The 27,741-nt window shown below is 32.8% G+C and overlaps 10 protein-coding genes across 10 annotated transcripts; 2 read left to right on the forward strand and 8 right to left on the reverse strand.

The window, feature by feature from the left end:
• Positions 1-693: 693 nt before the first annotated feature.
• On the reverse strand, positions 694-2,082 carry TBLA0G02570 (SUN domain-containing protein; the record flags this gene model as incomplete). The annotated part of the gene is made up of 1 exon (XM_004181666.1): positions 694-2,082. One exon carries the CDS (start codon positions 2,080-2,082, stop codon positions 694-696), a length of 1,389 nt encoding a protein of 462 aa, XP_004181714.1.
• A 764-nt stretch (positions 2,083-2,846) lies between these two features.
• Positions 2,847-3,734, reverse strand: AYR1 (acylglycerone-phosphate reductase; the record flags this gene model as incomplete). Its single annotated transcript, XM_004181667.1, has 1 exon — positions 2,847-3,734. One exon carries the CDS (start codon positions 3,732-3,734, stop codon positions 2,847-2,849), a length of 888 nt encoding a protein of 295 aa, XP_004181715.1.
• Positions 3,735-4,184: 450 nt separating this feature from the next.
• STH1 (RSC chromatin remodeling complex ATPase subunit STH1) lies at positions 4,185-8,546 on the reverse strand (the record flags this gene model as incomplete). Its single annotated transcript, XM_004181668.1, has 1 exon — positions 4,185-8,546. One exon carries the CDS (start codon positions 8,544-8,546, stop codon positions 4,185-4,187), a length of 4,362 nt encoding a protein of 1,453 aa, XP_004181716.1.
• A 639-nt stretch (positions 8,547-9,185) lies between these two features.
• MET18 (Met18p) lies at positions 9,186-12,275 on the reverse strand (the record flags this gene model as incomplete). Its single annotated transcript, XM_004181669.1, has 1 exon — positions 9,186-12,275. One exon carries the CDS (start codon positions 12,273-12,275, stop codon positions 9,186-9,188), a length of 3,090 nt encoding a protein of 1,029 aa, XP_004181717.1.
• Positions 12,276-13,645: 1,370 nt separating this feature from the next.
• Positions 13,646-16,648, reverse strand: ASG1 (Asg1p; the record flags this gene model as incomplete). Its single annotated transcript, XM_004181670.1, has 1 exon — positions 13,646-16,648. One exon carries the CDS (start codon positions 16,646-16,648, stop codon positions 13,646-13,648), a length of 3,003 nt encoding a protein of 1,000 aa, XP_004181718.1.
• Positions 16,649-19,104: 2,456 nt separating this feature from the next.
• On the forward strand, positions 19,105-21,348 carry TBLA0G02620 (forkhead family transcription factor FKH1; the record flags this gene model as incomplete). Its single annotated transcript, XM_004181671.1, has 1 exon — positions 19,105-21,348. The coding sequence occupies one exon, from the start codon at positions 19,105-19,107 to the stop codon at positions 21,346-21,348; it is 2,244 nt and encodes a 747-aa protein (XP_004181719.1).
• Positions 21,349-22,200: 852 nt separating this feature from the next.
• RPL16A (60S ribosomal protein uL13) lies at positions 22,201-23,105 on the forward strand (the record flags this gene model as incomplete). Its single annotated transcript, XM_004181672.1, has 2 exons — positions 22,201-22,234; positions 22,537-23,105. The coding sequence occupies 2 exons, from the start codon at positions 22,201-22,203 to the stop codon at positions 23,103-23,105; spliced, it is 603 nt and encodes a 200-aa protein (XP_004181720.1).
• A 389-nt stretch (positions 23,106-23,494) lies between these two features.
• On the reverse strand, positions 23,495-24,457 carry FLX1 (flavin adenine dinucleotide transporter FLX1; the record flags this gene model as incomplete). Its single annotated transcript, XM_004181673.1, has 1 exon — positions 23,495-24,457. The coding sequence occupies one exon, from the start codon at positions 24,455-24,457 to the stop codon at positions 23,495-23,497; it is 963 nt and encodes a 320-aa protein (XP_004181721.1).
• A 450-nt stretch (positions 24,458-24,907) lies between these two features.
• On the reverse strand, positions 24,908-25,759 carry TBLA0G02650 (uncharacterized protein; the record flags this gene model as incomplete). Its single annotated transcript, XM_004181674.1, has 1 exon — positions 24,908-25,759. The coding sequence occupies one exon, from the start codon at positions 25,757-25,759 to the stop codon at positions 24,908-24,910; it is 852 nt and encodes a 283-aa protein (XP_004181722.1).
• A 534-nt stretch (positions 25,760-26,293) lies between these two features.
• LAT1 (dihydrolipoyllysine-residue acetyltransferase) lies at positions 26,294-27,715 on the reverse strand (the record flags this gene model as incomplete). Its single annotated transcript, XM_004181675.1, has 1 exon — positions 26,294-27,715. One exon carries the CDS (start codon positions 27,713-27,715, stop codon positions 26,294-26,296), a length of 1,422 nt encoding a protein of 473 aa, XP_004181723.1.
• Positions 27,716-27,741: the final 26 nt, after the last annotated feature.

Genomic DNA, 27,741 nt, shown 5'->3' on the forward strand with positions numbered 1-27,741 from the left:
AAGGGATGCCGTACAGATGTCTAAAAAAGTATAAACTGTAATTGGCAGGCACCATTTACAGTGACTATATGATTATAATAGGTAAAGCAACGAGAAGGAGAAAAAAGGAATAGTCTGGGGCAATTATATGGATAAGAATGGTCAACATATGAGCAAGAATAGGCAAAAGGAGAGATGTCCTGGAAGTCTTGAAATGGCCACTTTACCGTATATAGACAGGAGATTGGAGGCACAATGTGGGTGCCTAATGTAGATACGAGTGCCTAGTTAGGTAGTGTTTACCCAATGTAGCCATGAATGTCAGATTTTTAGGGGATCCTAATGCGTCTGCGTGTTCCTATCTTGGCGAAATGGTGTGTGGTTTAGGAATTAGGGTGCAGATAAGAGTTCCCAAATGGGAGCACTGGATGGCTGAAAGAGGGAGAGCAATGTCTTTAAATGGATACAGAGTATATATAAAGTGTGATGTATTGGTATTATTAGATTGAAATATAATATACAAAATAAAAAAAGAAAAAAAAGAGATAAAGTGGGTAAGTCTTGTATGGATAGAGAAAGTACGTGTCAAAATGGAAGCCGGTTAGTATTAAGAAAAACGAGAGAATGAGTGAAGTGAAAAATAACATGAAAGCGAATGAATGTCCTAAAGAGATGAATAATTAAAAAGTGCCAAAAAGAAGTCTATTCTTTTAATTAGTTGTACAAGACGAAATGAGCAGAACCTGAAGTTACTGAAACAGTACACCCATCAGTGCCATCACCGTTAAATTTACCATTTTCATAAACACATTGACCATTTACAACAGAGTTCGAGTCTGCTGCTACGATCTTTACGTTATAATTCAAAGGAGAGTTATTATTTGGGTTTGGAATCAATGACAGATAAGATATGCCACCTGTGGAACCAGCACCGAAATTCAATGGAGCCCAATTACCGATACCTGAGCCAGAGGTACCCCATACACAACCATCTTCCACAGAGACACCTGCGTTATTAACGTAATATTGAGCAGATGTCTTTTGACCTTGCCACATGTAATAATTATCTTCATCAACGACAGTCAAAGGTAAATTGGAATTGGATTCAACAAATGTAGGAATAACCATATTTTCAGTACCTGGATAGTCAGTTCTACAGATGGCAACACCTTGTGATAATTCATTAACCACGTAGGCAGAATTGGTCCCCCACTCACACAAGTAATCGGCGTCAGTGTTGGATCTATACAAGTATCCACCTTTACATAACAACCCACCTACGGATCTCCCATCGGAAGGTTGTTCAGATGGCCATTGAGTCTTGGACATACCTGGTTGACAAGCGTACGAGCAATAAGAACCTTCTTGACAAGAACCACCAGTAGAAGTATCAGAATTTTCAATACCTGCCCAACCACCTTGGTTCATCCAATCGATATTGATTACACCTTGTCCTGAGGGGAAATCGGAACATTTGATTGTTCCGTCTTGGAATTTTTCCGAAGGTGACACAAAGGCGGCTAAGTCACCGAAAATGGAGCCTGAACCAGAAGCTGGTGAAGTGTTGCTATCATCAGTTGAGCTTGAATCTTGGGAAGAGACTGATGAAGTGGAAGCAGCTACGCTTGAAGTGGCTGCAACAGTGGAAGTGGCTGCACCAGTAGATGTGGCTGCAGCATTAGAGGTGGTGACAACTGCATTAGTTGATGCAACAGGAGATCCAGTCACAGTAGTAGTAGTATCGCCACCAGCAGTGGCAACAGCATTTGTAGTACCTTGATTCAATACTGCATTTTCATCTACTGCAACCAAGTTACCATTACTAGTAGCAATTTGCTGGTTTTTTTGTAGTGTAGTAGATGACACTACATTACCATTGTTATCATTAGCTTGCAATACAGTGTTACCGTTATTATCAACGACCACGGTTTCGTAGACATATGTATATACAACAGCTCTCTTATTATGTTTGTGGCCAGCTTGTGAATCTAATGTAGTTGCTACTCTTTTCTTATTAACGACTTTATGTTGTTTAGCATGAGGTAAAGCAGAGATGGCTTGAGAGGCTAAAAGAGCCGCGGCGAGACTAGTAGAAAGTTTCATGATGTAGTATTATTTATTAAAAGGAAGGAAAATGAGTGAGTGAGTGAGTTAGTTAGTTAATTAGTTAATTAGTGAGTTAGCTAGCTAGTTAGTTGGGTTAAATAAATGAGTGAAAAAGCGAAACGATGCGGGTTTAAGGGTATGAGAGATATGTAGTGAAGTCAATAGTAATAATGTCCAGCAAGCCATGTGTTTTATATATGGCTTACGGGAGCAATTCAGGCACAATTAACACACCAAGGACGTCCATTCAATATAAGCATATTTTGGCAGCCGCCAGGCGCAGTGGCTTAAAAATCCACGAAATCTGGGCACTGGTCATTAGGCACTAGGCTATTTTTTTGTTGCCATTTTCGCGTCGTGCTGGGTCACCGTTTGGGGCAACAGAATGTGGGCGTGTTGTTCGTTACAATCTGTGTTTCAAGATTGCTGCGGGTCTGTTTTCGCGTTGAGCCAGCATGGCTTTGGAGGGGATTTTTCGCGTGGGGGTGTTATGGCCCGATATGGAATCGCTCTATAGAGCAAAAAAAGGATTGATGCAGAATCGACTAATGGGGAAAATATCAGGCACGAAAAATTTGAAACAAGGCAACTTGATTTTAGGACTTGGCATTGCACGTGACTCGAAACTAAGGTTGAACTTACGCCTGCATCTGCACCTGCACCTACACTTGTTGACCGCTGACCGATGAAAATTAAATACAACAAAAACAGTAACCACAAAACGGCTATACGTCATATTAGATATACATCACTACACACGATTATAAAGTCTTCTTGGCGTCGGCGGCTCGGGCAAAGACTGCTCCTAGTTTGAACTTGTGCACGACAAACATTTCGATCAGCCAGTATGGAACGAGTACACTGACAAAGTATAGGACAGTGGCCATCTTACCACGGTAAACATCGACAGGGTCCTTGGCACTGGCAATATCTTGTACCACTTGACGAGCATATTCTTCAGCGCTCATTGGTCTATTGTTCTTAGCCATTAATTGACGGTTTTCCAAAGCCGCTTGGCCCTCTGGGAAGTTGTATATAGAGTCTGCCGGTAGTTGTCTTGTGTCGGCAATGTTGGTATCGACACCACCAGTGACCACATTAATCACACGTACACCAAATGGTTTCAATTCTAAATGAAGCACACGTGCGTATTGGTGGATGGCAGCTTTACTGGCAGCATAGATAGACCCGAAGGGGAAAATAAAGATACCAGAGACCGAACCAGTGAACAAAATGGTCCCCTTAGCATTGATGACAAATTCACTTAGTTCCCTGCACAAATTAACATGACCAAAGAAGTTGACCCTGAAACATTGTTCCACTTGTTCCATAGTGACATCCAAGGCTGGTAATGTACAACTTTGACCTGCATTATTGTACAAAACATCCAACTTCTTATCAACCAATTCGTCATTCAAACGTTCTTTAAATTTCATCACTTCTTTGATGTTTGTGATATCCAAATTAACTCTGACGACTATATCATGACCAAACTCCTTTTCTAAAGGTATCATAGGCTCAGTACGGCGCGCACATGCGTAGACTTTGTAACCCTTCAAAGCTAATTCTTTGGTGACAGCAAACCCAATACCGGAAGAGGCACCAGTCACTAATGCCACTTTACGTGGTGCAGATGTACTAGAATCCATTGTATATTATTTGTATATATGATAAAAAAAATTGTATGCTATGTTTATCCTGTTTTATCTAACTAGATTGTTAACACTCCTTTTTGTCCCTTCGTATCCCTTCACATCTCTTCATATCTATTCACATCCTCTCTTTTATATATATACATAAATGTTAGCTTCGTCCGACCTCCCGAGCCCCTATTTTTCCACACGTGTCCCTCACACGTGTCCTGTCAGCGGATCCCGACGATCCCCGCGAAACTGTCAAAGATTCACATACGCCTTACATTACAATATACAATATACAATATTTCATTATACAACATACATGACACTATACATTACTATGTACTGCGCGAATAGTTAGATACTATCCGGATTAGGAAGCAGCTGGGCATGTCACCGGCATACTAGAATAAGATTATCTGGAAACTCGTCGTTTCCTAATATGGTGCCATGTCTAACCCCTTATGAATGTTTCAGATCATTTCTATTTTGAAACCATTTATCAGTAAAGGCTTGTAATCTGTTTGCATCGTTATACACCCAAGATCCTTCCTCGTTATAAAACCTGGCGTTATCATACATAACTTGTAAATCGTCTTGCAATTCTTTCAAACTCTTGTATTCGTTTTTCCTGGCCTTCTTCTTTAAAAGATCGATGCTGACAGGGGTCTTAATAATCTTGTAATAATCAGGATATTCTTTCTTGGATGGTAATTTCATAAATATCCCTATACATTCGTGTTGGTCTTCTTCATCGACCACTTCACCCATCGAGTTCAGTAGTTCCACACACTCGTTCTTTAATTCTTCTTCTGCTATTTGAACATCATTTTTTTTAGTCATCCCGCGGTTCTTACGTGATTTTTTCAGTGCCGGTTGTTCTGTCGTTGTAGTTGTCGTTGTCGTCGCATTTTCCACTTCTTCCAGTTTGGGTTCTAATTTCCTCTTTGGTCTACCTCTCTTAGCTTTCTTCACTACAGGCGCAGTAGTAGCGGTAGTGGTAGTGGTAGTGGTAGTGGCAGTGTCAGTGGTAGTGGCAGTCGTAGTCGTAGTCGTATTATCATTATCATTACCTTTCGAGTCTTGTGCAGGTGCAGCTGTATGTTTCTTTAAGGTCAACTTCACTTTGAATTTAGGTTTCGTTTTCTTATTCTCCTCTACAATTGCTCCCTCGGTCTCCGCTTCTGCATCCCCTTGTCCATTGGTAGATGAAATACTCTCATTCTCATCCATATCGTTCACCTCCTCGTTAGTAGTACTACCATGGCTATGGCTATTGCTGTCACTCATATTCATTTTCATGTTGATATTGACTTTTAATTTGACAATGTCATTCTTCAATTGTTCGTCACTACCATCACCATTACTACTATTGCTACTGGCGGTGGCCTTACCTTTCCTTCTACCACGACGTTTCTTTTCAGGTGTACGATTCTCAACTTCTACATATTCTTCTTCTTCTTCTTCTTCTTCTTCTTCTTCTTCTTCTTCTTGTGCTTCTTCATCTTCTTCATCTTCGTCTTCACCTTCAGGTACTGGAGTATTCTCCAATGTACCAATCTCACCATTTTCTCCCCCGTTTTGTCTGTTTCTTCTCTGACGTTTTCTAGCAATAGCTTCTTCCAATGTATGGTTCTCATCTTCCACGGCTCTTAAAAATTGATCTTCAGTTAACCCATCATCGTAATAAACTCTTTTCCTTTCTCTAATTCGTCCAATGGCAACCGGTTCTTGAACAAGATGATCTTCAATATTTTCTTTAAAGACACTAGGTAATTCATCCAATTCAATTAATCGAGGCATACGTTCTTTTAATCCCAACTTCTTGGCTTCTAAAATTTCTTTGTCAATTCTTTCTTTATCCATCTTATCAAATAGTACTTTCTCATCATCACCACGAGCTAATACTTCATTCAATTCTTCATCATCCATTTCTGCTTTATCATCATCATCTCTATTACTATCATTCTCTAATAGTCTTCTTAAAAATGCTTCTTGTTCATCAGCTGTAGATTTATTATCGAACTTACCAGCTTGAATAACTTTACCATCAATATCTAATTTTTGCATAGCTCTCTCTAAAATAACTTCTTCCACAGAATCAGTTGTGATTAATCTCAAGATACGAACTTCATTTTTTTGACCAATTCTATGTGCACGATCTTGAGCTTGCAAATCTTGATGTGGATTCCAATCTGTATCAAAGATAATAACTGTATCAGCAGTTTGTAAATTTAAACCTAACCCACCAGCTCTTGTAGACAATAAGAAACAGAAGTATTCAGAATTTGGAGCATTGAAATCATTCAACATTTCGGTTCTTTCCTCGGCTTTAGTACTACCGTCTAATCTCATATATTGTAATTGTTTCATTCTTAAGAAATCTTCCATAATATCCATAACTTGAGTCATTTGGAAAAACATCAAAACACGATGCCCCGAAGCCTTTAATTTAGGTAATACCCTATCTAATAATTCAAATTTACCAGAGACTCTAAATAATAAATTATTATTAGTCTTTGATGGATTAATAACACTTTCTACTTCATCAAATACAAATGGATGATTACAAATCTTTCTCAATTGCATAATCTTATTATTCAAACCTTTAATACCACCTTTAGTAGCACCTTCTGTACCTGCACCAACAAATAATGCATTGTGCTTTAACATTTGTTCATATAGCTGTTGTTGTAATCCAGATAATTTACATTTAATCACTTTTTCCACCTTATCAGGTAAATCTTTTTCCACTTCTTTCTTTAAACGACGTAATAAGAATGGTCTTAACACTTTATGCAATCTTCTAATAATCAATAACGTTTCTTCTTCTGTTAATTCCAATTTTTCTTGTCCACCTGTATTAGCAAATGGTGTATTAAACCATTCATCAAATGTCTTAGCAGAATTGAAAATCTTAGGTAATACAAAATTTAATAATGCCCATAATTCAGGTAAATTGTTTTGTAATGGTGTACCTGTTAAAATTAATCTATTTCTTGTACGATAATAATGAGTAATAGTATATGATAATTTAGATTGAGCATTCTTCATTCTATGACCTTCATCAATAATCATATGTGCCCAATCATGTTTAGCTAATAATGCACGATCTTTAATAATATATTCATAAGTAGTTAATAATACATCAAAATCACCAGTCCTGATATGAGGCTGTAAAGAACGTCTTTGATTTGGAGTTCCCTTATAAATAATAGTTCTTAAGCTTGGTGCCCATTTTTCAAATTCTAATGTCCAATTAGTAATTGTGGATAATGGAACTATAACTAAAAATGGGCCAGGATCTTTCTTTACTTCAAAAAGATGAGTAATTAACGAGATAGATTGAATAGTTTTACCTAACCCCATTTCATCTGCTAGGATACCATTTAAGCTATTGTTATATAATGATACCATCCATTCCAACCCACGAAGCTGATATTCCTTTAGCGTACCACCGACTAAAATTGAAGGTTGTTTTTCAATTTTTTCTTTAACTTGATGAGCAACTTCATAATAATCGATTTTTTCTCTTTCTTCATCTGTTATTGGAGTAATTTCTTCACCTTTTAATAATTTGGCTTCATTTTGTTGTACTCTAACAGCTTGAGCTAAAGAATCTAAAAATGTGTTAGTTTGCTTTAACAATTGAGTAATTCTTGTATCTTTGGTTTGATCCAATAATTTCAAATAGGCTTCTTCATCATTCGATTTCAAAGCAGCTAAACGTTGCTTAGCAGTTCTTTCGACACGTTTTTGTTCATCTTTTTCAATTTGAGAATGGACACTATGCATAATCTTACCAAACTGAGAACAACGATCACGGCGTGACCAAAATTCATTTTGTCTTTCTTGAACATTTTCAATAATGGCAGTAACTTTCTTCAAATGTAAATTTCTTTCTCTCTTACGTTTTTGGAAAAGTTGTTGTCTTTCTAATTCTTCTGCCAAACGAACTGTTTGAGGAACAATTACTTTTGGTCGTACTTGAACAGATCTTTGAGCCGCCATTGTATAAGGAGAATCACGTTGGTATGGAACAAGGTGATGAGCCTGACTAGTAATATTTGTGATTAATTTTTGTCTTAATTGTTTTTGTTTAGTTAAAATTTTAATACTTTTTAATTCTATTAATGCCTTTAATTTTAAATAATCAATTCTTGAAGGAATGTCATCTTTAGTTAGAAATTCCAAAGAATCCTCTAGAGAATAAGTACCTAAATTTGCAGGTAATCTTTCTAAATCGTTGATTCTTTGTGCGATTCTTTTTGAAATACCATCTTCAATTTCTGGGGTTGATAAAATAGTGGGTGGAGCATTTGTGAATTTGCCATCTAATCCAAAAGATTTGATATTTTCATCAAAATCAAGAGAAACTTTAATAGATTTAACTATGTGATTTGGTTTTTCTTCTATAATTTCATCTTCCAAATCCAATGAGTTTAATAATGCAGCCGGAACATCCATATCCTTTTCTAGTAATTGTAAAGCTAGAAGTTGATTTTCCAATAATGTTCCTTCATATTTCATATCATTTTTCTTCTCGTTTCTTAAAGATAATAATTTCTCATTATATTCATCTTGATCCCTTGATATCTTATGAAATACAGCTTCAATAGCTTTTATTTCAACTTGATTCTCTTTTGGAAAATTAAGAATTGCACGGTAACGGTATAAAAGTTGTTCTAATTGTTCTGTTGATGTTGGCTTGGGTATTTCAATGATGGGGATCTTTTCTTCCACGATTGGTGGCTCTACTTGTTTTGGAGTTACATCATTGGCCAATGAAGTGGTGGCAACCGTATCCAATGTTTCGTTTAGCATTTTTTTCTTCGCTTACTCTCAGCTATTCTACGGCTTGGGTATAATCTACCAGTAAATAATATACGAGAAAAACTTGATAACTAAGGAAATACAGTAAATCAATGGTAAAAATAAGTGTTTAATCAAAAGATACAATTGCAAATAAACAATTTAAAAATTAAATTTGGAATGTTTTTTTATTTATTGGCACCCAGCTTATTGCAAGTAATAATTGATGTAGTAAATACAAAGTTCAATCTGATGATATTAACAATGGTGTTTCTTTTCTTGTCACCTTAAGCTGATAAATGTAAGTTATTTTTGCTGTTGTCGTTATAGCCGCCGGTATTATTCCTGTTGTGTTTTTTTGAATATAAATTATACTTTTTCTGATGGTTGTTTTCAGTTGGCGATTATCAACGGCCACCTTCTTCTTATTTTTCAATTTTTGGAATTCTCAATTTTCAATCAAAAAAAAACCGAAGATGAGGTCGGGTAAATCGCACACGTGCTTTAAAAGAAAGTTGCGCCATAAAATATTGGTCTCAATAGTCTTACATTATTGTTATTATTTTTATTGACGTTTGTAGTGTATTAGTTAATACTTATTACTAATATGTTGTATAAATACTTACATATTATATATAGTCATATGGTATTTTATGCATGGCCGCCATGTTGAGCAATTTGTGGTGTTGCCTTTCCGAGCTCAAAATAAGCTTGTCTCGTAACAACACATTGTTTTCTAACAATACGTTTCTTATCACCTAATGGCTGGACTAGACAGCTTAGAATTTTTTCTTTATATTTTGTCAAATAGTTTAAAGGAACGTTATAAGTTAGAAGTTCAAGTAATTGAAGTGAATACAATCTGACATTAAGGTTATTGTACTGTTCTGGAGACACTGAAGTCAATAGTAAGGGAACAATAGTGTCAAAATGTTCGACAATTAATTTGCTATGCTTTTCAGCAGCAGCTTTAATTGATTCTAATGCAGATGCTTTAACTTCTGAATCTTGCATTTCCAAAGCTTGTAAAAGAAGTGGGAATAGTTCTAGCATGTAAGGTTCTATCAGTTTGCTTGAAGTATGTCTTAAGATAAGGGATAATGCTGTCAGACAATTTCTCTTGATGTACATTTCTGTTGAGGATTGATATAGTGTTACAAGTCTCTTGAAAATGTCGCTGAATAGCTTCTGTTTATATAAAATATTAACATTATTGGTCCAAGTTACACCTTTATATTTTTGGAAGGAGCTTAAATCAATAACAAATATTTCGAAGCATTTAGACACATATAAACCAATATCAGAGGAAGATAATAAAGAGATGAAAAGGTCATAAAATCTTGAGGCATTATTAGAATTTCTCATTGTTAAACCTTTACATAACCAGATGAGTAATTCTAAATTGGAAGGAGAATTGTCAACAAAATTGCAATGTGCTAAAACTTCCTTATCACATAACCATTTATTTGATATTAATGCCAACAGCTCTAGATAACCTAACTTTTCAAATTCTGTAATCTTTGAATTGTTGTCTTTCAATAAATATAGTACTTTAGTCACTATTTCATTTGCTTGTGAGAATTCGCATTCTTTATCCAGAGAACTTAGCAATTTGACAAATAGTATGACCAATCTACTAGGTGTTTCTAGTATATTTTGTTCAACAATAAAAAGATTAACTATTTTAGAAAGTTCGGTAGTGGAGTTTGTTTTTGAAATCTTTAAATTAATGAAAAATAAAGTATTCGCTAATAAAAGTAAATTATAGTTATCATCCATTAGAGTTGGATAGTTAAGGGCTGATTTTATCATTAACGGTTCAATTTCTGTCTTTATTGAATCAGCAGTTTCTTCATCAAATTGAGCAAAGTTATTTTCGAATAAAGAGAAAATAGTAGATATTATCATAAAGCAATCCAATTTGGAGTTCTCATACTTAACAACACTGAATAGTTTGTGAGATAGGCCAATAATACTTTCTTTAACAAGGCAATGACGAGATGTAGTGAAATCTAATATTACTTTTAAGATTGTCTCCCTTTCCACGTCTTCATCTAACACTTTTATACCTTCAGAGGGATCTTCTGGAATTAAGCGTAAAAATTCCTTTAAGCAAACTTCATACACCACATTTTCATAAACATCACTTATTAATTTCAACCCTTCTAAGCAAGCACAATAAATATTAACATTTGAATCTGTTAGAATGCTCTCTGAAATATATTGAACAACTAATGCTACTTCTTCTTTATCCAAAAAATCTTTCATTTTAACTAATTTAGTAAACTGAACGACCGATAAAGTCCTTAATGTAATTTCAGACTTGGAACTGCCGGTTAATGCTTTACTTAAAAGCATTAAAATATCATCCTTTAGGCTACCCAATTCATTTGCAGGAACTTTTGCTGAATCTTTTGTTAAGGTTTCAGAACCAAACACATTAATATATGCGTCGAAGAAAAATGATAAATTCATGATAATTAGTTTCAATTTTTCTAACTCAGATGTTTCTTCTAAAAACAATGGTACTGTCTCCTTAATAACTTTATTAAATGTTTCGATTGAAGCACTGGCAATTGCAGCTAGCAAGCTACAACTTTGTTTTAAATCCTTATTGTATGTAAAATTTGGCTTTAACTCATCTAACACATGTTTGAAAAACTTATCATAGGCTTCTTCATTATAATTTAATAAGGTAACAGATAGTGCTTTCATAACATTTAAGGCCAATTGGTGAGGTGACAAGTCAGCCACTGATTGCTCTATACTTGTTCCCTTTGGGATTACTAATCCTACTTCACCCCCATCAGCATTGTGCATGAGTTCAAATTTTAAGGCATTCCATAAAGGTAGCCATTCATTTAGACAATATGCACCACCAAAATTTTCGATACAGGCCTGAATTGTAGCTAAAGTATCAGATTTAACATTTTGTGAAGAAGCACTTAATCTATCAGTTAAGTTACTAAATGCATCTTCTGCATATAGTGGTGATGCAGAAATTGCATTTCTCAATGCTAATTTTAGATCATAGTTCGTAATTTTGTAAGGATCATTCTTAGGTGGTTTAAAAGTTATTGGGAAATAACAGAAAACAACATCAAATAAATCTTCCTTAAATTCTTTAGAATATTCATTTAATTTTGTTGTGATATCTTTATTAATTTGAAATGATATCAATAAATTTCTTGGATCTTTTTCTGCTGTTGCAATCTTGATAAAAGCCTTGATAAATGCCTGTGAATACGATTTGTTATTAACGAATTCAGATTCAAATTGATTTAAAATACTTCTAAGTAATGTAAATGACAAATATCTTATTGGCGCTAAAAAATTAGTTGGAGAATAGACTTTGCTCAATAATTTTAAGGTATTTAAAATATCAACGATGCTAATGTTTTGCATTAAAGCTAAGGAGTTTAGGGCAACGAATGTTTCCTTTAGTGTAAACTCATCGTTCAATTTATCTTGAAAAAAAGTGAACAATAGAGTAGTCTCATTAAGTTTTAGCTTGTCGGAGGATAAATTAGATAACACTCTTCCCATTAAATCAAGTCCTTTTTGTCTGTTCAGTTGATCAGGTGAAGTGATTAAGTCACCTACTGCTTTGATAAATTCTATCAGCTTAAACTGATTCTCTTGGAAAGAGTTACTAATCTTTAATGATTCTTCTTCACTTTTAGCTTCATTTAAGTTATAGTTTATAACAAACTCTTCCACACTTTTAGTTAAGTCTATCATTATTCTCTTTTGTTAATCAACTAAATTTATTAGATTTATTTTGTTGGCCACTTAAAAGCTATCTGTTCCTTGTGTCAAGAGTTGGATCTGTTTTATATGTATATCTGTGTTAAGATTAGGTAGGTACCTAACTCATCACAATTTTTCACCATTAGCCCTCGGAATTTTACAGCACCTTTAAATCGAAGAATTATTAGTAAGAACTATGTAAACATAAAAAAAATAAAAAAAATGTAAAATTCTAAGGAAATTTTCTAATTTTACTTCAAATAATCATAAAATTGTTATTTTGTTTTTGTAATTTATTTAAGGTAGAAGAAACTATTTATTTGACTTAATTTTTATTTCATCTTTAGTATTTTTTTAGGGAAAGAAATTTATCATTTGTTCCTTATTGATTGATTTATTACAAAAGAAATAAATAGAAAAAATGAAAGTCTTACCAAACAAAATAATAAAAGAATTCATTAAACGTAAAGTACTACGTTAGGCATTAATGGTATTAGATATACCATGTCTTTATACGTAAACAAGTAATAATTACTGGTTAAGGATAAAAGAAGAGTATAATATACAAAAAATGATACTAATAATATCCCAATTAGGTAATTCAAGCACCATAATATTAACTAATAAGGTAATACGTATACCATAAGATTTACTATTAAAGTAATTAATGTGTCATAATATTCTTTATCTTATTATAAATCGTATGATGCACTAAACAGGTAACCTAAGTGAGAAATTTTCTACCTTACGTTGGCCATGAACTAACTCTTCACGTCCTAAAATAAATCTTACGAATAGCCTACGTTAATTCGATTTATAAGTTCGTATTTTTTATATGTTTTTTTATATATTTTATTTCTACTCAGAAGGGTAGGAGGTTTCTATAAGATAACTTTACTATTAACAACATTAATATTCTCTAAATAATGTGGGACTCTAATATCAATACAACTTATACTTCCGGTAATATTACATAATAAACAATTCACCTATACAACTTCTATTCATCTGTTTATAAATTTAAACTAGGTTTTCGTATATAATCATAAATCTATTGACACAATATTTGGATATATTTTGACATTCAGTTATTAATTTCTAAAATTTCAAAAAAAAAAAAAAGATTATAAATATTATTGTAGAAATTAAACTAAAAAATTATATAATTATTAGCAATTAAAGTATAAAACATTAAAAAGGAGGAGAGTAGAAACATTAAGTCATTACATAAATATGGTTAATAAAAGTAGTAAAAGTTAAAAATAAAGTCTATAAGAACATGAAAATCGAAAAAAAAAGGCGTTGGTCACATTAAAATGAATGTAAAATTATTAATTATATCTTGATTAATCATTAGTGGTTTAAACATTGAGGTTACTATTATTAGTGTTATTAGAATTATTAGATGAGTGTGTATTATTATTCAATTGAGGTAGATAGCTCTCAAATAATTGATCTAATAGTTGAGATTCCCCAATATTTTTCTCTGTGTTAATATTCGTGTTAGAGTTCAGAGTAATATTTTGATTGATGTCTGAATTTATGTTCAAAGTATTAACATTTGGGAAGTAACTATTTGAATTTGAATTGGAAGGATCAACATTTTGAGGCATTACATTTGGAGTATTAGAAGTAGTGCTAGCCATATTTGAAGGAGTCATCAAGGGGGGAATGATCTGTGGAGAAGCAGTATTGGAGTTATGATTAGAGATGCTATTGATGTAATCACCTAAATTATATCCTGTCAAGATACTATTAAAAGTTTCTGGATCAACAATATTATTATCGTGTATAGTGTTCAGATTTCTATTCAAATTCAAATTTTTTATAGGCATGGAAGTATTAACTACATTGTTTTGCATATATGCATTTGGTTCATATATTTGAGTAGTAGGTTGAAAAACATTTGACATACTATTATTATTGTTATTATTTTGATATATAGGTAGTTGTGTATTATTGGAAAGCATATCATTTTGAAGACCTCTTCTAGTTGGTTGGTTAATATTTTGTGAGTCCATAGGCTGCTGTTGTGACATTATATTTTGCTGTTGGAACATAACTTGTTGTTGAGTGAAACCATTCTGTTGTTGCTGTTGTTGTTGTTGCTGCTGCTGCTGCTGCTGTTGTTGTTGCGAAGAATCAAATTGCATACAAGATAATCTTATTGTTTTCAAATTTAATTTTTCAAACAACTTGTCTAGAAGGTTATAGGTTCTATTAGCCGCCATACTTGAATCTTTTAATATTATAACAATTTTCCTACCTTCTTCAGCTTCTTTAATAATTTCTTTATATTCTTTCAATTCTAAATCATTTTCAGGTTTAACTTCATGGATATAATATAATAACGAAGCCACAGCAAAGAAAATAGTATAAATACCATACCAATAAGAACCTGTTAGAAAATTTTTCATCAACATTTTGTTTGCTAATTTTAAAGCATTTCTTGAAACTATGATTGAATTTTTAGCTCTTTTAATGGATAGTGGATCAGGATTTGAATTAATTTGAACGTTTTTAGAAAGATAATGGATGAAAGGTCTATAAAGAATAATTTGGACATGAAAAAAAGATAAATGCAATAAATTATTTGCTCTTTCATATTTACTTGGAATGTTATCATCATCATCATCACCACCACCATCTTTGCCATTATTTTTATTTTTATTTAATTTATCCAATTGAACATCTTGAGTATATAAATTTTTCAACTCAATGGGTAAATTATTTAACCAATGATTTAATTTCAATTCGAAATTTGTAATTGAATCATGAGAAATAAAGAATTTGCTTGTCTTTTTAATTGGATATAATTCTGTAATAATGGAATCAAAAATCATCATTAATTTTGTGTGTTGATTTGCAATACCAGCAGAGGAAAGAACATTATTTTGTCTATCGAAGAAAATTTCATCCTTTGTAATGTTTTCATCCGATAAATCAAAGGGTAAACTTTGATCGAAATCGTTTGGTGAGATCGATCTTGGTAAACCCAACATGGCATTAACATATATGTCTAATTTATAAATGGTATAAAATAATCTTTTCCTCATTTCAATTTCAATACAATTGAATCTTGAATCAGTACCAGTACCAATTTTATTTGTTGGTATAACTCTATGAAGACCTTCTCTCAAAGCTGAACGTAATGCTACACCGATATAAGAATAACATGTAGATAATCTTGCGGAACATTGTAAAAAAATGAATAACATTAGAATAGTTTGAATGGAATTCAAATCTCTTGCATTGGTAATATCGATCAATTTTCTTGCTGCAACAAAATATTTGTAACCTTCATCTTGCAAGAAATTATTTGTAGATTTATGATTTCTCATTGATTTAGAAAATAATGCACCCACAGCCATTGTGGAATAACATAGAGGTAAGAATTGCATTTGTAATTGAGTATAGTTTTCAGGATCTGTTTCATATAAATCATCAAATTGTTGAATAAATGAAGGTCTATGATAGAATCTCAACAATACACAACATTCTTCCCAAGCAGTTTTCAAAAATTGTAAAGCGATTGGTTTTGGTGGTAATAATATTTTAATTTCTCTTCCAATGGAATTAAATTCAGTTGAATTGGAAGAATTTAATTCAGAGGCTTCTGAATTTAATGAAACCGATGATGGTTCAGTGTGTAATGATGAACCGTTGTTGGTTGTGAAATTGTTATTGGTGGATGTCGATTGAGTATGAGTCTTGGCAATGATAAGATATTCTTCAGCTATATCATTTAAGATATAATTATTATTTGACGTCTTATTATTAAATGAATTAAAATTATGATAAATTTGTAAAAAAGTTGGTAAATCCAAATTATCGATATTACTATTAAGTTCGTTGGATAATTTGGGGAACAACTCGTTGAATAACAATTTGTATTTATTTAATTGTTCATTCAATTTAACATTATTCAATCTTTTATTACAATGTGTGGATTTTTTATTAATATTGGAATTTGTATTGGATTGATTCGACATCATGGTCAAATTAGTCATTGAATGGGAATTCACCATTGTGGAGATCGGAGTGGAACTATTACTATTGTTTCTTCTTGTGGAAGGTTGGTTATAGGTACATTCATAAGAATATACGGTACAATGGATACAAGGTTGTTGACCATCACATTTGACTTTTTTCTTTCTACATTCATCGCAAGCTCTTGTGACTCTTCTTCTCTTCAACTGTATTGGATTACCTTGGGTGTTTGAATTAATGCTATGGATATTTAACGTGGTATGGATCGGGGTTGTAGTACCTATCTCCGGTTGATGTTCTTGTTTTATTTGAGTGGCACTATTTTTGCTTGGTATTGAATTAGCAGTACTTGAAGGTGAATTTTTAATTTCCATCTTAAAGTATGCGTAGTGCTTTAATTTTTTTTTTTTTTTTTTTTTTTGAAGTCTTATTGTATTGTATTGTATTGTATTGTATTGTATTGTGGTATAGTCTTGATATACAAATATCTATCTTTCCATATATTTTATTAATAGTTCAACAATGGGGTTCAGCTTTGAACAGTGGGGTAAGCTGTCAAAATTTTCCAACAATGGAAGAAAATCCTTTAATTTCCAATAATTGGTTTAAGATTTACCGGGGAATGAGAAAATTCAAAATATTTGAAAAATTATTGAAATTTCGTTTAAATCAAATATAATATGATTAAATTTGATTATCAATATGCAAATAAGAACCAGTGACTCTGACAGGAAAATAATAATAATTTTAAAAAAAAATAAGTTGAAAAAAGTTTGCTCAAAGAGGAAATCAGAAGCGAAATGAAAATTAGGTGGAAGCGAGGCGGAAACGAGATTGGGTTATTTCTTTTAGGAAGTGGTAAGCGAAACGATATAATAGCTATAGTTTATGCCACGTTAATAGCAAAAGGATAGGCAGCACGCAGAAACACGATATACAGGATACAGGGGATAGACGCCAAAAAATACTAAATTGCAATTGAGGTGGAAAAAAAATCAACAGAAAATCAAAGCTAAAAAAGCATCACAAGAAAAGCCTTATAACAGCAAACAGAACAATCACAATTTATAATAGTCCAAAACTCCGTACGGCCCTGAAAATTAAAAATATAAAAGTATCCACTTTCTCTCTCTCTTTCTGCCTCTCTATATATATACATACACACATATATATATACATACACATATATATATATATATATATATATATATACATATTCACACACAGATACACATACACACAGATACACATACAAACATGTATATATATGCATATAGACCCAACTCATCTCTTTCCAAAATAGACCCCACCTCTTCGCCGCCCAAGATACCTTCGGATCTTGGTTCGTGCATTTCCTTCCCCTTAGGGTAATTTAATACCACTTTGAAGGGCTGTTCTTGTTCTTCTGGATATTCTGTGACACTCCAGTCGCCATAGTAAGCCAGAATTAATGCCCTGGGAATACCCGAACCGGCAATGACCTGCACTTGCTACGGCCAGTTCTGGGCTTCCGTAGCTGCCGTAGCCGCCCATCGCCGTTTGGCCGGTTTCCGAGCCGCGCCAATTTTCAGCGCCAAATTTTTCAAGGACAATTTTCCGCACCAGAGCCGTATGGGATGACAGAGTTCTAATTGTACTTTCCATGGTGCACAGATGTTTCTGTTGCCGCTTCCGTGCATTTCCGGAGAAACAGGTTACCCGGACTCACGTGACACGGCATGGTCATCCTGTGGTCATCCTGTGGTAAGACGGGAGTTTCCTGTTTGGGTCCTCAATGGCTCACAGGTACCCAGAAACAACCCGAGAACACCGGATCGCTCACCGGAAAAGGTAATGCACCTGCGGCCGTATTTCGGACTGCGGGGGTTTTCTGGCAAAGATCTGGCCCCGATTGGCCCATCTTATTGGAAAAATGAAAGAAAAAGTAAACATCTAAAAACAACCACCAGAAAACAAACAAACAAAGTCAATGGAGTGTATGAAATTAATAGATACCAAGTTGGAAAGTTAAGAAATTATTACGTTTTTCTCCTGTTAATTAATTAATTACAGATATTATTCCAAATAGCAACAAGATCAATAACGACGACGACGACGACGACGACAACAACAACAACAATAACAAATAGTAGGAGCGTTTGTATTGACAATAGATTTGACAATTACAGATCAGAATAGAAACTAAAAAGAACAAAACAATAACAAACGCATCGCAAATTGATATCAATCCGCTAGCCTAGACCAAGAAAGTTTTTATACACCAGAACAAAGGTACTTCCATCCAGTAACGTACTAACGTATTCCATACGTATATACATACTTTTCCAATACACACTCTGTAACACCACTTACGCTCTCTCTTTGGCCTCTTTCTTTTCTCTCTTATTTTACACTACCTGTGGAAAATTGCATACACCAACCATCGAATTGCCATTTTAATATCTACTGTATACTCTGCTGTATACTCTAACCCGTTTTTTTTTACAGTTTTACAATTTTTCATTGTGTGGTTTGACTTGATTTTTATACAAGTTTTTATACAGCTTTTTTTTTATTGATCCAGCGCATCACATTAACTAAAACAGTCAAATCTTTTACCCCGACAGATTTGCTAATAATTTGGAAGAAAATTATAAATAAATATAAATAATAAAATAAACCTTGTTGATTTGATTCCACTACCTTATTTTTAATTTTTTGTTTTTTGGTTGTTTTTTGAAATCGAAAATATTAGAGACACTCCACAATTTATTCTGAAAAAAAAAATATAAACAAGCCCCACACCTCAAAGCATTATTTCTATTTTTATTTTCCTTATTTATTTACAATCATGTCTGCATTGTTAAATAATAATAGTAACAATCCATCTACTAATGGGACTACACCCGCCAATACAAATCCGGCTACTGACGTGACAAACACAGATCCCACCACCAATGGTACTAATACATCCCACAACAATAATAATAACCATGATAATATTCCTATAATAACAACAGATTATACTGTCGAGCAACAAGAAGCTTTAATAGACTCCATCATTTCGATCTTATCGATCCCAGAAAATAAAACAATGGTATCTAAGAATTATGCAAACATTATTAATAAAAACTTAGAAGTGAAAGCGTATGCCAAGATCGTGGGGAAAGATTGGACTTATTATATCAAGAATTTAGAAATCACAATTGGTAGATTAACCACAGATATAACAAACACCAACATGGCTCCTATTAAGAATGAAGAATCAATTGATATCGATTTGGGTCCTACGAAAGTCATCTCAAGAAAGCATGCTATTATAAAATTCAATATAACCAAGGGAAGATGGGAATTGCTCTTGTATGGTAGAAACGGTTGTAAGATCAATTATAAAAGATTCTATAAATTAGATAAGTCCAAGACTCCCTTAATATTACCCTTATCTTCGGGGACTGTAATTGACATTGGTGGTACACAAATGTTATTTATCTTGCCAGATAAATTACCGATCATTAATAATGTTTCATTAAATCATTTCTTACCCAAGATTTTGAATTCCATTGGTCCCAGCAACTTACGCTCTTTAGAATCAAATCCAAGTTTAAATCAATTGATTTTAGATCTAATTAAAAATACAAATTATTATAAAACATATTATGGGAATGCCTTGACTCAACCAATGATTAATGAATTAAATCAAACTGCTGCCAATGCCAATGCCAATGCAAACGCAACTACTAATGCAAACCAATTGACAAATAATGACCCAACTTCAATGACTACTACTACTACCAGCTCTACTGATATGAACAATTATATGGCTCCCTCGGACCCATCACTCTTAAATAATGATTCCAATAAGATTTCGAAACCACCACATTCGTATGCAATTATTATTACAAAGGCTATTTTATCCACAGACGAAGGTATAATATCTTTATCAGATATTTATAAATTCGTTTACAAGAATTATTCATATTTTAGATATACAAAGACTGGTTGGCAAAATTCCATTAGACATAATTTATCCTTAAATAAAGCTTTTGAAAAAGTTCCCAGAAAATCAAATGATCCAGGGAAAGGGATGAATTGGAGAATTAGCCAGGATTATTTAAAAGATTTCTTAGATAACTATTATTTTAATAAACCAACAAAAATTAGGAGAGGCTCCTCCATTGCCAAACAATTACGGTTACATTTATCATTAAATAATAAACTACCGGGCCAAGATTCATTCTATCCAATGGATGGAACTCCATCGTCTAATGCTAACCTGAATAACACGAAAAGCAATAATGAAAAACAAACTGTTTCATCATGCTCATCTCCTTCTGGTTCTGGACCCGGTTCACCAAATTCACAACGTTCACCAACCAATATAACAAATCCTACTTCTATTAATTCAAACCCAATAGCACCTATATCTATTAATGATTTAAAGAAAGATTCGCTAAACCCAACAAATAACGCATTGATATCTTTTAATAATGCAAACCCTATACAAAATACTACTAATAATAATGTTATACAGAATCCCACAAATACTACTACTTCTACCACTGTCACTCATAATCACCAAATGGGACTCAATAATCAAATATCACAACAAATACCCAATCCACAGGGACTTGGGACAATACCGGTGACATTACCAACTCCCATCACAAGCACATCTAATACAGCTACTGGAACAGCTCTCGATGCTGGATATTTAGGTGATAAACCTTCGATTAGTAGAGATGCATCTACTGTTTGGGGTATGCTGGGCTTAAATTCATTAGGAAATAATAATAATAACAATAACCCAAATAATAATGTAATGCCCAACAATATGAATACATTACCAACTGGGATACCAATGAATAGTAATTCGATATCAATGCCAATGCAGATGCAAATGGGGGTACCAATGTCCATGCCAATGCCATTACCAAACACTAATAACCCAAACATTCAAAATGCTGTTCATAATAATCCAAACAGTAATCATTTGAATCCCAATGTAAACTTAAATGTAAATCGGAATGCTAATGCAAATCCTAATTTAAACATGAACATGAATATGAATATGAATATTAATATGAATAATCAATAGTCATGTCTACACCTGTAGTACTACGTTAACTCATATACTTATATATATATATATACATATACATCAACAGACAACATCTCATACACAGTTTTGTGCAATTTGATAAAAAGAGACTATTTTACGTATTCTTAACTTTCTTTTTTTTTTTTCTTTTTTTTAGTCTTCTTTATTGTGCCATCATTTATTTATTTACATATGATCACCATGGCAGCAACTTTTTTAGTCACAAGATATGGAGTTACCTAAATGGGAGTACTCCGAACAGTTTTATTTTGAAAAAACATTCTTGATGAAATTTATCTTCCCTGCTAACCCCGTGCACCCAATATTTCACTTTTTTTCTTTATGCTTCGCTTACCGGTGGGAAAACGACGGCCTTTCTAGAGAGGACGCACTCGCAGAATATTGTAACCACTCGTTCTCCTCCTGAAATTTTACGTCCTCCTTGGAAATGAATAGTTTACTCATGGAAGAGACATGGAGTATGTCAATCTTTACTGTCAGCCACTCTTACTAAGATCAAGATTCTTTTACCAGTCGAAATCATTGTCTAGGCTAAGCTTCTGTCTAGAACCATCCAGCCCTCTACCTAGGTTTCCTTCTAGCTGACATTGAAGCTTCTGCCTAGACATGATATTCTTGTAAGTCTAGACTAGTTTCTAGACTGGTTCCCACCTACGGTACCAATACCCGATTCAATCTCAATTTTGAAATTCTAAGCAAACACCTAAAATTCAATAAATCATGTTATTATTATTAGAACGTCCTATAATAAAATATATATAATTTTTTAGAAGTTATATTGGAGGTTTAACCCTAAATTCCAAGTGAATATATAACCAACCAAACGAAATGTCTACTTTCGAAAAAGTCGTCGTCATTGATGGTATGTTATTTTAATGATAAGTGAGCTATCAATAAAAGCAATATAAAAATTTTCAAGAGGAATGGAAGAATTATTGAAATATAAAAAGAATATTCAAAAACTAGTAGTATAACGTGGTTTGAAGAGAAATATCAAAATGTTTACAACAAACAACAAATATGCAATATTTTAATATAATGTTCCTTTAATATAGCTTTTAATGAGTGAAAAAATATTTTAAACGAAAAAAGAAACAATTTTACTAACAAACTATTTTATATTTTGATTTTTTATTGAAATATAACTTAAAGTGTTTTAACCAGGTAAGGGCCATTTATTAGGTCGTTTGGCTTCTACTGTTGCTAAGCAATTGTTGAATGGTCAAAAGATCGTTGTTGTCAGAGCTGAAGCTTTGAACATCTCCGGTGAATTCTTCAGAAACAAATTGAAGTACCACGACTATTTGAGAAAGGCTACTGCTTTCAACAAGAAACGTGGTCCATTCCACTTCAGAGCTCCATCTAGAATCTTCTACAAGGCTGTTAGAGGTATGGTCTCCCACAAGACTGCTCGTGGTACTGCCGCTATGGAAAGATTAAAGGTCTTCGAAGGTGTCCCACCACCATACGACAAGAAGAAGAGAGTTGTTGTTCCACAAGCTTTAAGAGTCTTAAGATTGAAGCCAGGTAGAAAGTACACCACTTTGGGTAAGTTATCCACTTCTGTCGGTTGGAAATACGAAGATGTTGTCGCTAAATTAGAAGACAAGAGAAAGGTCCAATCCGCCGAATACTACGCCAAGAAGAAGGCTTTCAACAAGAAATTGGCTGTTGCTACTGCTGCTGCTGCCGAATCTGAAGCTGCTAAGAAATTGGCTACTTTAGGTTACTAAATTAATTAAAATTTAATTTAATTTTTTATGTATGATAACAATATTATATTAATTCTATTATTATTATATATTATAGTATTTTATTCAATTTATCTAACTAACCGTCATTAAACAAAGTAAGCTTTATTAATATTTAAATTTTAGAAAAAAAATAGGAATGTAAATATATTTTTCTTCTGGTTAGTTATTATCGCTCTTCTTCTAAAGGCACATTTATGAAGATATCATATGGATTGGTGCCTTTTGTCTGAGAAACAATTTACATACTCATCTTGTAATCTTTATACAAGATAAAAGGAGATTAAATATTTCACTGTTGTTAAAACTTTTTGATTAATGCTTCTATATAATTATTGAAAGTGATTGAAAAAAAGTCTATTAGTAAATGTTCATAAATGTTTTTTAAAACATTCGTAAGTACAGAATGTAATGCAGGTAGAAGGTACTGTTCTAACTAAATTTGTTAATAATCCTTTATAGAAACCTCTTATGCCACGCTTTTTATATAATGTTGATATGAATTGAAGTAGTTTATAGTTATGATTATAAGCGTTAAAACTTTGTAAATTTGATTTAATTAATTGGAAAGGGTAGGTAGTTGAAACAGAAAACATTTTGCTTAAAGAGGTTATTGATATAATTTCAAAGGTATTCAAGGATATGCTGTTATTTTTCGAAATCTCTTCATAGGCACTACTTGTTTTAACTATCTTATAAGATAATACTTTCTTTTTCAAGGAATCGTAAGTCATAAAATATATTGCACCTTGACCTACACCGAATACTGAAGGTATCAAGCCTCGCCAAAGTGATGATATTCCCTCAGTTCTTAATAATTTTGTTAGACCATCTTTGATTGATTTATAGGAGTCTGGATTTTGTACACTAGTTGACATTATCCTAGTTTTTAATACCCATATTGGGTTTGTAATTAATGTTGTAGAAATACCACTGCATGCACTTGCAGTTAAATACATCAATGGCGTTAACTGAGCATCTTTTGAGTCTGAGGATAAGTTTGACTTGGGCAAGTCTTTCAAACTTAGAGTATAATTATTATATAAATAATCTTTAAAAGTTCTATAAAATCCAAAATATAAACCCCAAGCGATTGCATTACCAAAGATATTTATTGCTAACCCTCGATAAATTTCTTTAATTGGATGATTCTTTTGACTAGTTATTAGACTTTTAATAATTTGTGCATAACCAGAAGAGTTGTTTTGGGAAGTTACCAATAGCTGTAAACGAATTTTAATTAAATCTAATGGATGTACTATTAAAGTAGTTAAAGTACCTGCTGTTAAACCAGACACTATTTCTTTCTGAAGTTGAGTAAGGTCAGTTGACATTCTTTGCTATAGATAACTTATATAGATAATGTAATATTGGAAAGTAAGGATAATGTCATACTTATATCTTTGGTATTATAATTGGTACTAATTTTCCATGTTTGCTCTTGATATAGTTATTCAAAACATTTATTTTTATTTATACGAACAAATATCCTTCACAATTTTATCCCCGCATGCGGATTAGCTCAGAGGTCGGAGATTTACGAAAAAAAGGGTAGGTAGTCCCATGAAGAATGCATAGTTCAAAAAAACGAAATATATTGAGTTTTAAAGATATTTTTATTTAAAATAGTAATTAAACATAAACTTATATAACAAAGAAAAAATATTTATATATATATACCCAACAACAATACAAGGGAGAGCTATGTGTGTTTCCCATGACATCAATGACGTTTTTGATTCTAATAATGCGTTGATCCATTAAAAGTTTTTTTTATTCTCTATTCACTCTGGACCATCGATGGAATACTCTTCTAAATGTTTTTCAATGGCTTCTTCAACTTGTTTTTCTGATAAAAAATTCAACATACATGCTGTGAAAACCAAAATTTTTCTATCTTCTCTTAATGATCCTACCTTTTCTTCTAACGTAGCATCTTTCAAATTATCTTGATCAGAAATAGTCAAATTTTTAATTTCTTCACACCTTTCTAATATATTTCTTTCTCTTCTTTCCTTTTCTAATTCACTTATCATTGAAGCTTGATGTTTGATTGATGCATCAATGACTGGTCTTAACATTTTAAAATATACAAAAATCGATTCAAATCTTTCTTGAATAATAAAAAAATTAGCATCACTTTCCATAAATAAAAGACGAATTTCATTTAACTTTTCTGTTAATTTAATCATTACATTTGTTTCACAATAATTATCTTCAATTTCAATCAATCTTTTAATAAATGCAATTAAAGTCCTACCTAATTTTCTGATTTGTTTTTCAAAACTTCTATATACAACATTCATTTGTTTATTATTATCTATAAGTTTATTAATATTTTTTGTTTGTTCTTTAATGTTTTTAAGCCTTATCTTTTGTTTTCTATTTAACATTCTTAAAGGATCTATATTTTTGCTTTTCATTTTAGCAATTGTTTTCTCATCAAAATGTGATCTTATATCTTCAAATAAATCACTTAGTTTGATTGGATTTGGGTCAATATCCTCCACATAAATATCTTCCACATAAACATCCTCATCAGAAGATGTATTGTTAGGAGATACATGCTCAATTTGTTCTAATGCATTTTGAGTATTTTCCATTTCAAAGGAATGATCAGATTCACTTGAACACATTTTTATTTTTTTTTTTAATTTGTTCTTCAATTATTTTTGTTACTAAAATTAAATATATTTATCAAGAGTAATAATATTTATAAAAATTATAATAATTTCAATCTTTATATTTTTTTTTAATATATATTTTATTTTTGATGGTCTTTCTGCTCTTGATTTTTTTTTATATAGCTACCCGCCAGGGTCAAATACAATAGACGTGTAACCTAAAAAAAAACGCTAATAACTGTATACAGCTTTGTGTAATTGATAAAAAAATTAATAAAAAAGGAAATCGATGAGGTAGGGAGAATGAAAAATAGAAAAAAAGAGAGAAAGATAAAAATATGTAGATGAGAGGATGATATGTATTTTTACAAGATTTTCATACTAAATTTTAATATTTGACAACTAAGATATATAGAAATAAGAAGTTAATATAGGAGTAGCTGCAGTAGTAGAAGAAATAGCGGCAATATTAGAATTAATGGTTAGATGGAATTAATGGTCAAGTTGAAAATATTGGATTTATATATTCTTATCATTTTAATAGATTTATAATAATAATTGTAATGGATTTTCAACAATTGTCTTCAATTCCTTCATGAAAACACCGGCTTTAGCACCATCGATAGTTCTGTGGTCGAAAGTACCAGTAATAGTCATCACAGAATCAAAAGATAATCCAATATCTGAACGAGCATCTTCAATAGCTATTTTCTTAATTGTACCAATGGCCAAGATGGTAGATTGTGGGGGGTTAATGATAGAAGTGAAACTTGAAATGGCATCATTCATACCCATGTTTGATATACAGATAGTACCACCTTGGAATTCTTCTGGTTGTAATTTGTTGATCTTAGCTCTACCAATCAATTCTTTAGTTTCTACTGAAATAGATTGTAAACCCTTTGATTCAGTGTTTTTAATGATTGGAGTAATCAAACCAGTTGGCGTAGCAACAGCTACAGAGACGTCGACGTTCTTGAATTGTCTAATAACACCTTGTTCTTGTAACCAATAAGAATTAGCATCTGGAACACGTCTTGCAGCTACAGAGATGGCTTTAATTAATAAATCGTTTATGGAAATCTTGTAATTCTTTGCCTTTGCATCTGGAGAGCTATTTAAAGATAATCTTAGTTTATTCAATTTGGAAACAGACATATCAGTGGAAATGAAATAAAAAGGAATTGAATTGGTTGATTCTAACAGACGTCTACCAATAATTTCTCTCATGTTGGAAATTGGAACATCTTCATAAGAAGCAGTAGTGGCAGCAGTGGTAGCTGGTGTGGCAGCTTTAGCTTGTTGGGTTTGTTTATTAGAAGCCAAATAGTTATCAACATCTTTCTTAACGATTCTGCCCTTTGGACCAGTACCTTTAATATTTTTCAAAGCAATACCTTGATCTAATGCCATCATCTTGGCTAATGGAGAGGCAAAGATTCTGCCTACTGGAGCAGAAGATTCAGAAGCAGCCTTTGCAGAAGTGGAGGCAGGAGTAGAGGCAGGAGTGGAAGCAGGGGCAGCATCGGCAGCAGCGGTAGCATCGGCAGCTGGAGCTGGAGCAGAAGCAGAATCTTCTGGCGGTTGGAAATCAGCAAATGCAGCAACATCAGCAGCATCTTCGACGTAGACAGCAATTGGCTTATTAACTGGGATATCCTTGGTACCAGGTTCTACAAAAGTTTTTGCCAAGAAACCTTCATCTTGGAATTCGAAATCGATTTGAGCCTTATCGGTTTCGACTTCAGCCAAGACATCACCTGGAGCCAAAGCATCACCAACATTTTTAGACCAACTGGTTAAATTACCTTGAGTCATTGTTGGTGACAAAGCAGGCATATTAATGATTGTATGAGGTGGATAAGACGAAGCCCATGCACGCAAGATCAAAGGAGAACGAGCACGAGTGGATTGCAATAAAGTTTGGCGAGTGATCAAACGTGTAGTGGTTCTAGTTAAGGCAGACATGATATTATAATTGAGAGTGGTGTGTA

This window comes from Henningerozyma blattae, chromosome 7, assembly GCF_000315915.1.
Source record: "Henningerozyma blattae CBS 6284 chromosome 7, complete genome".
Lineage (NCBI taxonomy): Eukaryota > Fungi > Ascomycota > Saccharomycetes > Saccharomycetales > Saccharomycetaceae > Henningerozyma > Henningerozyma blattae.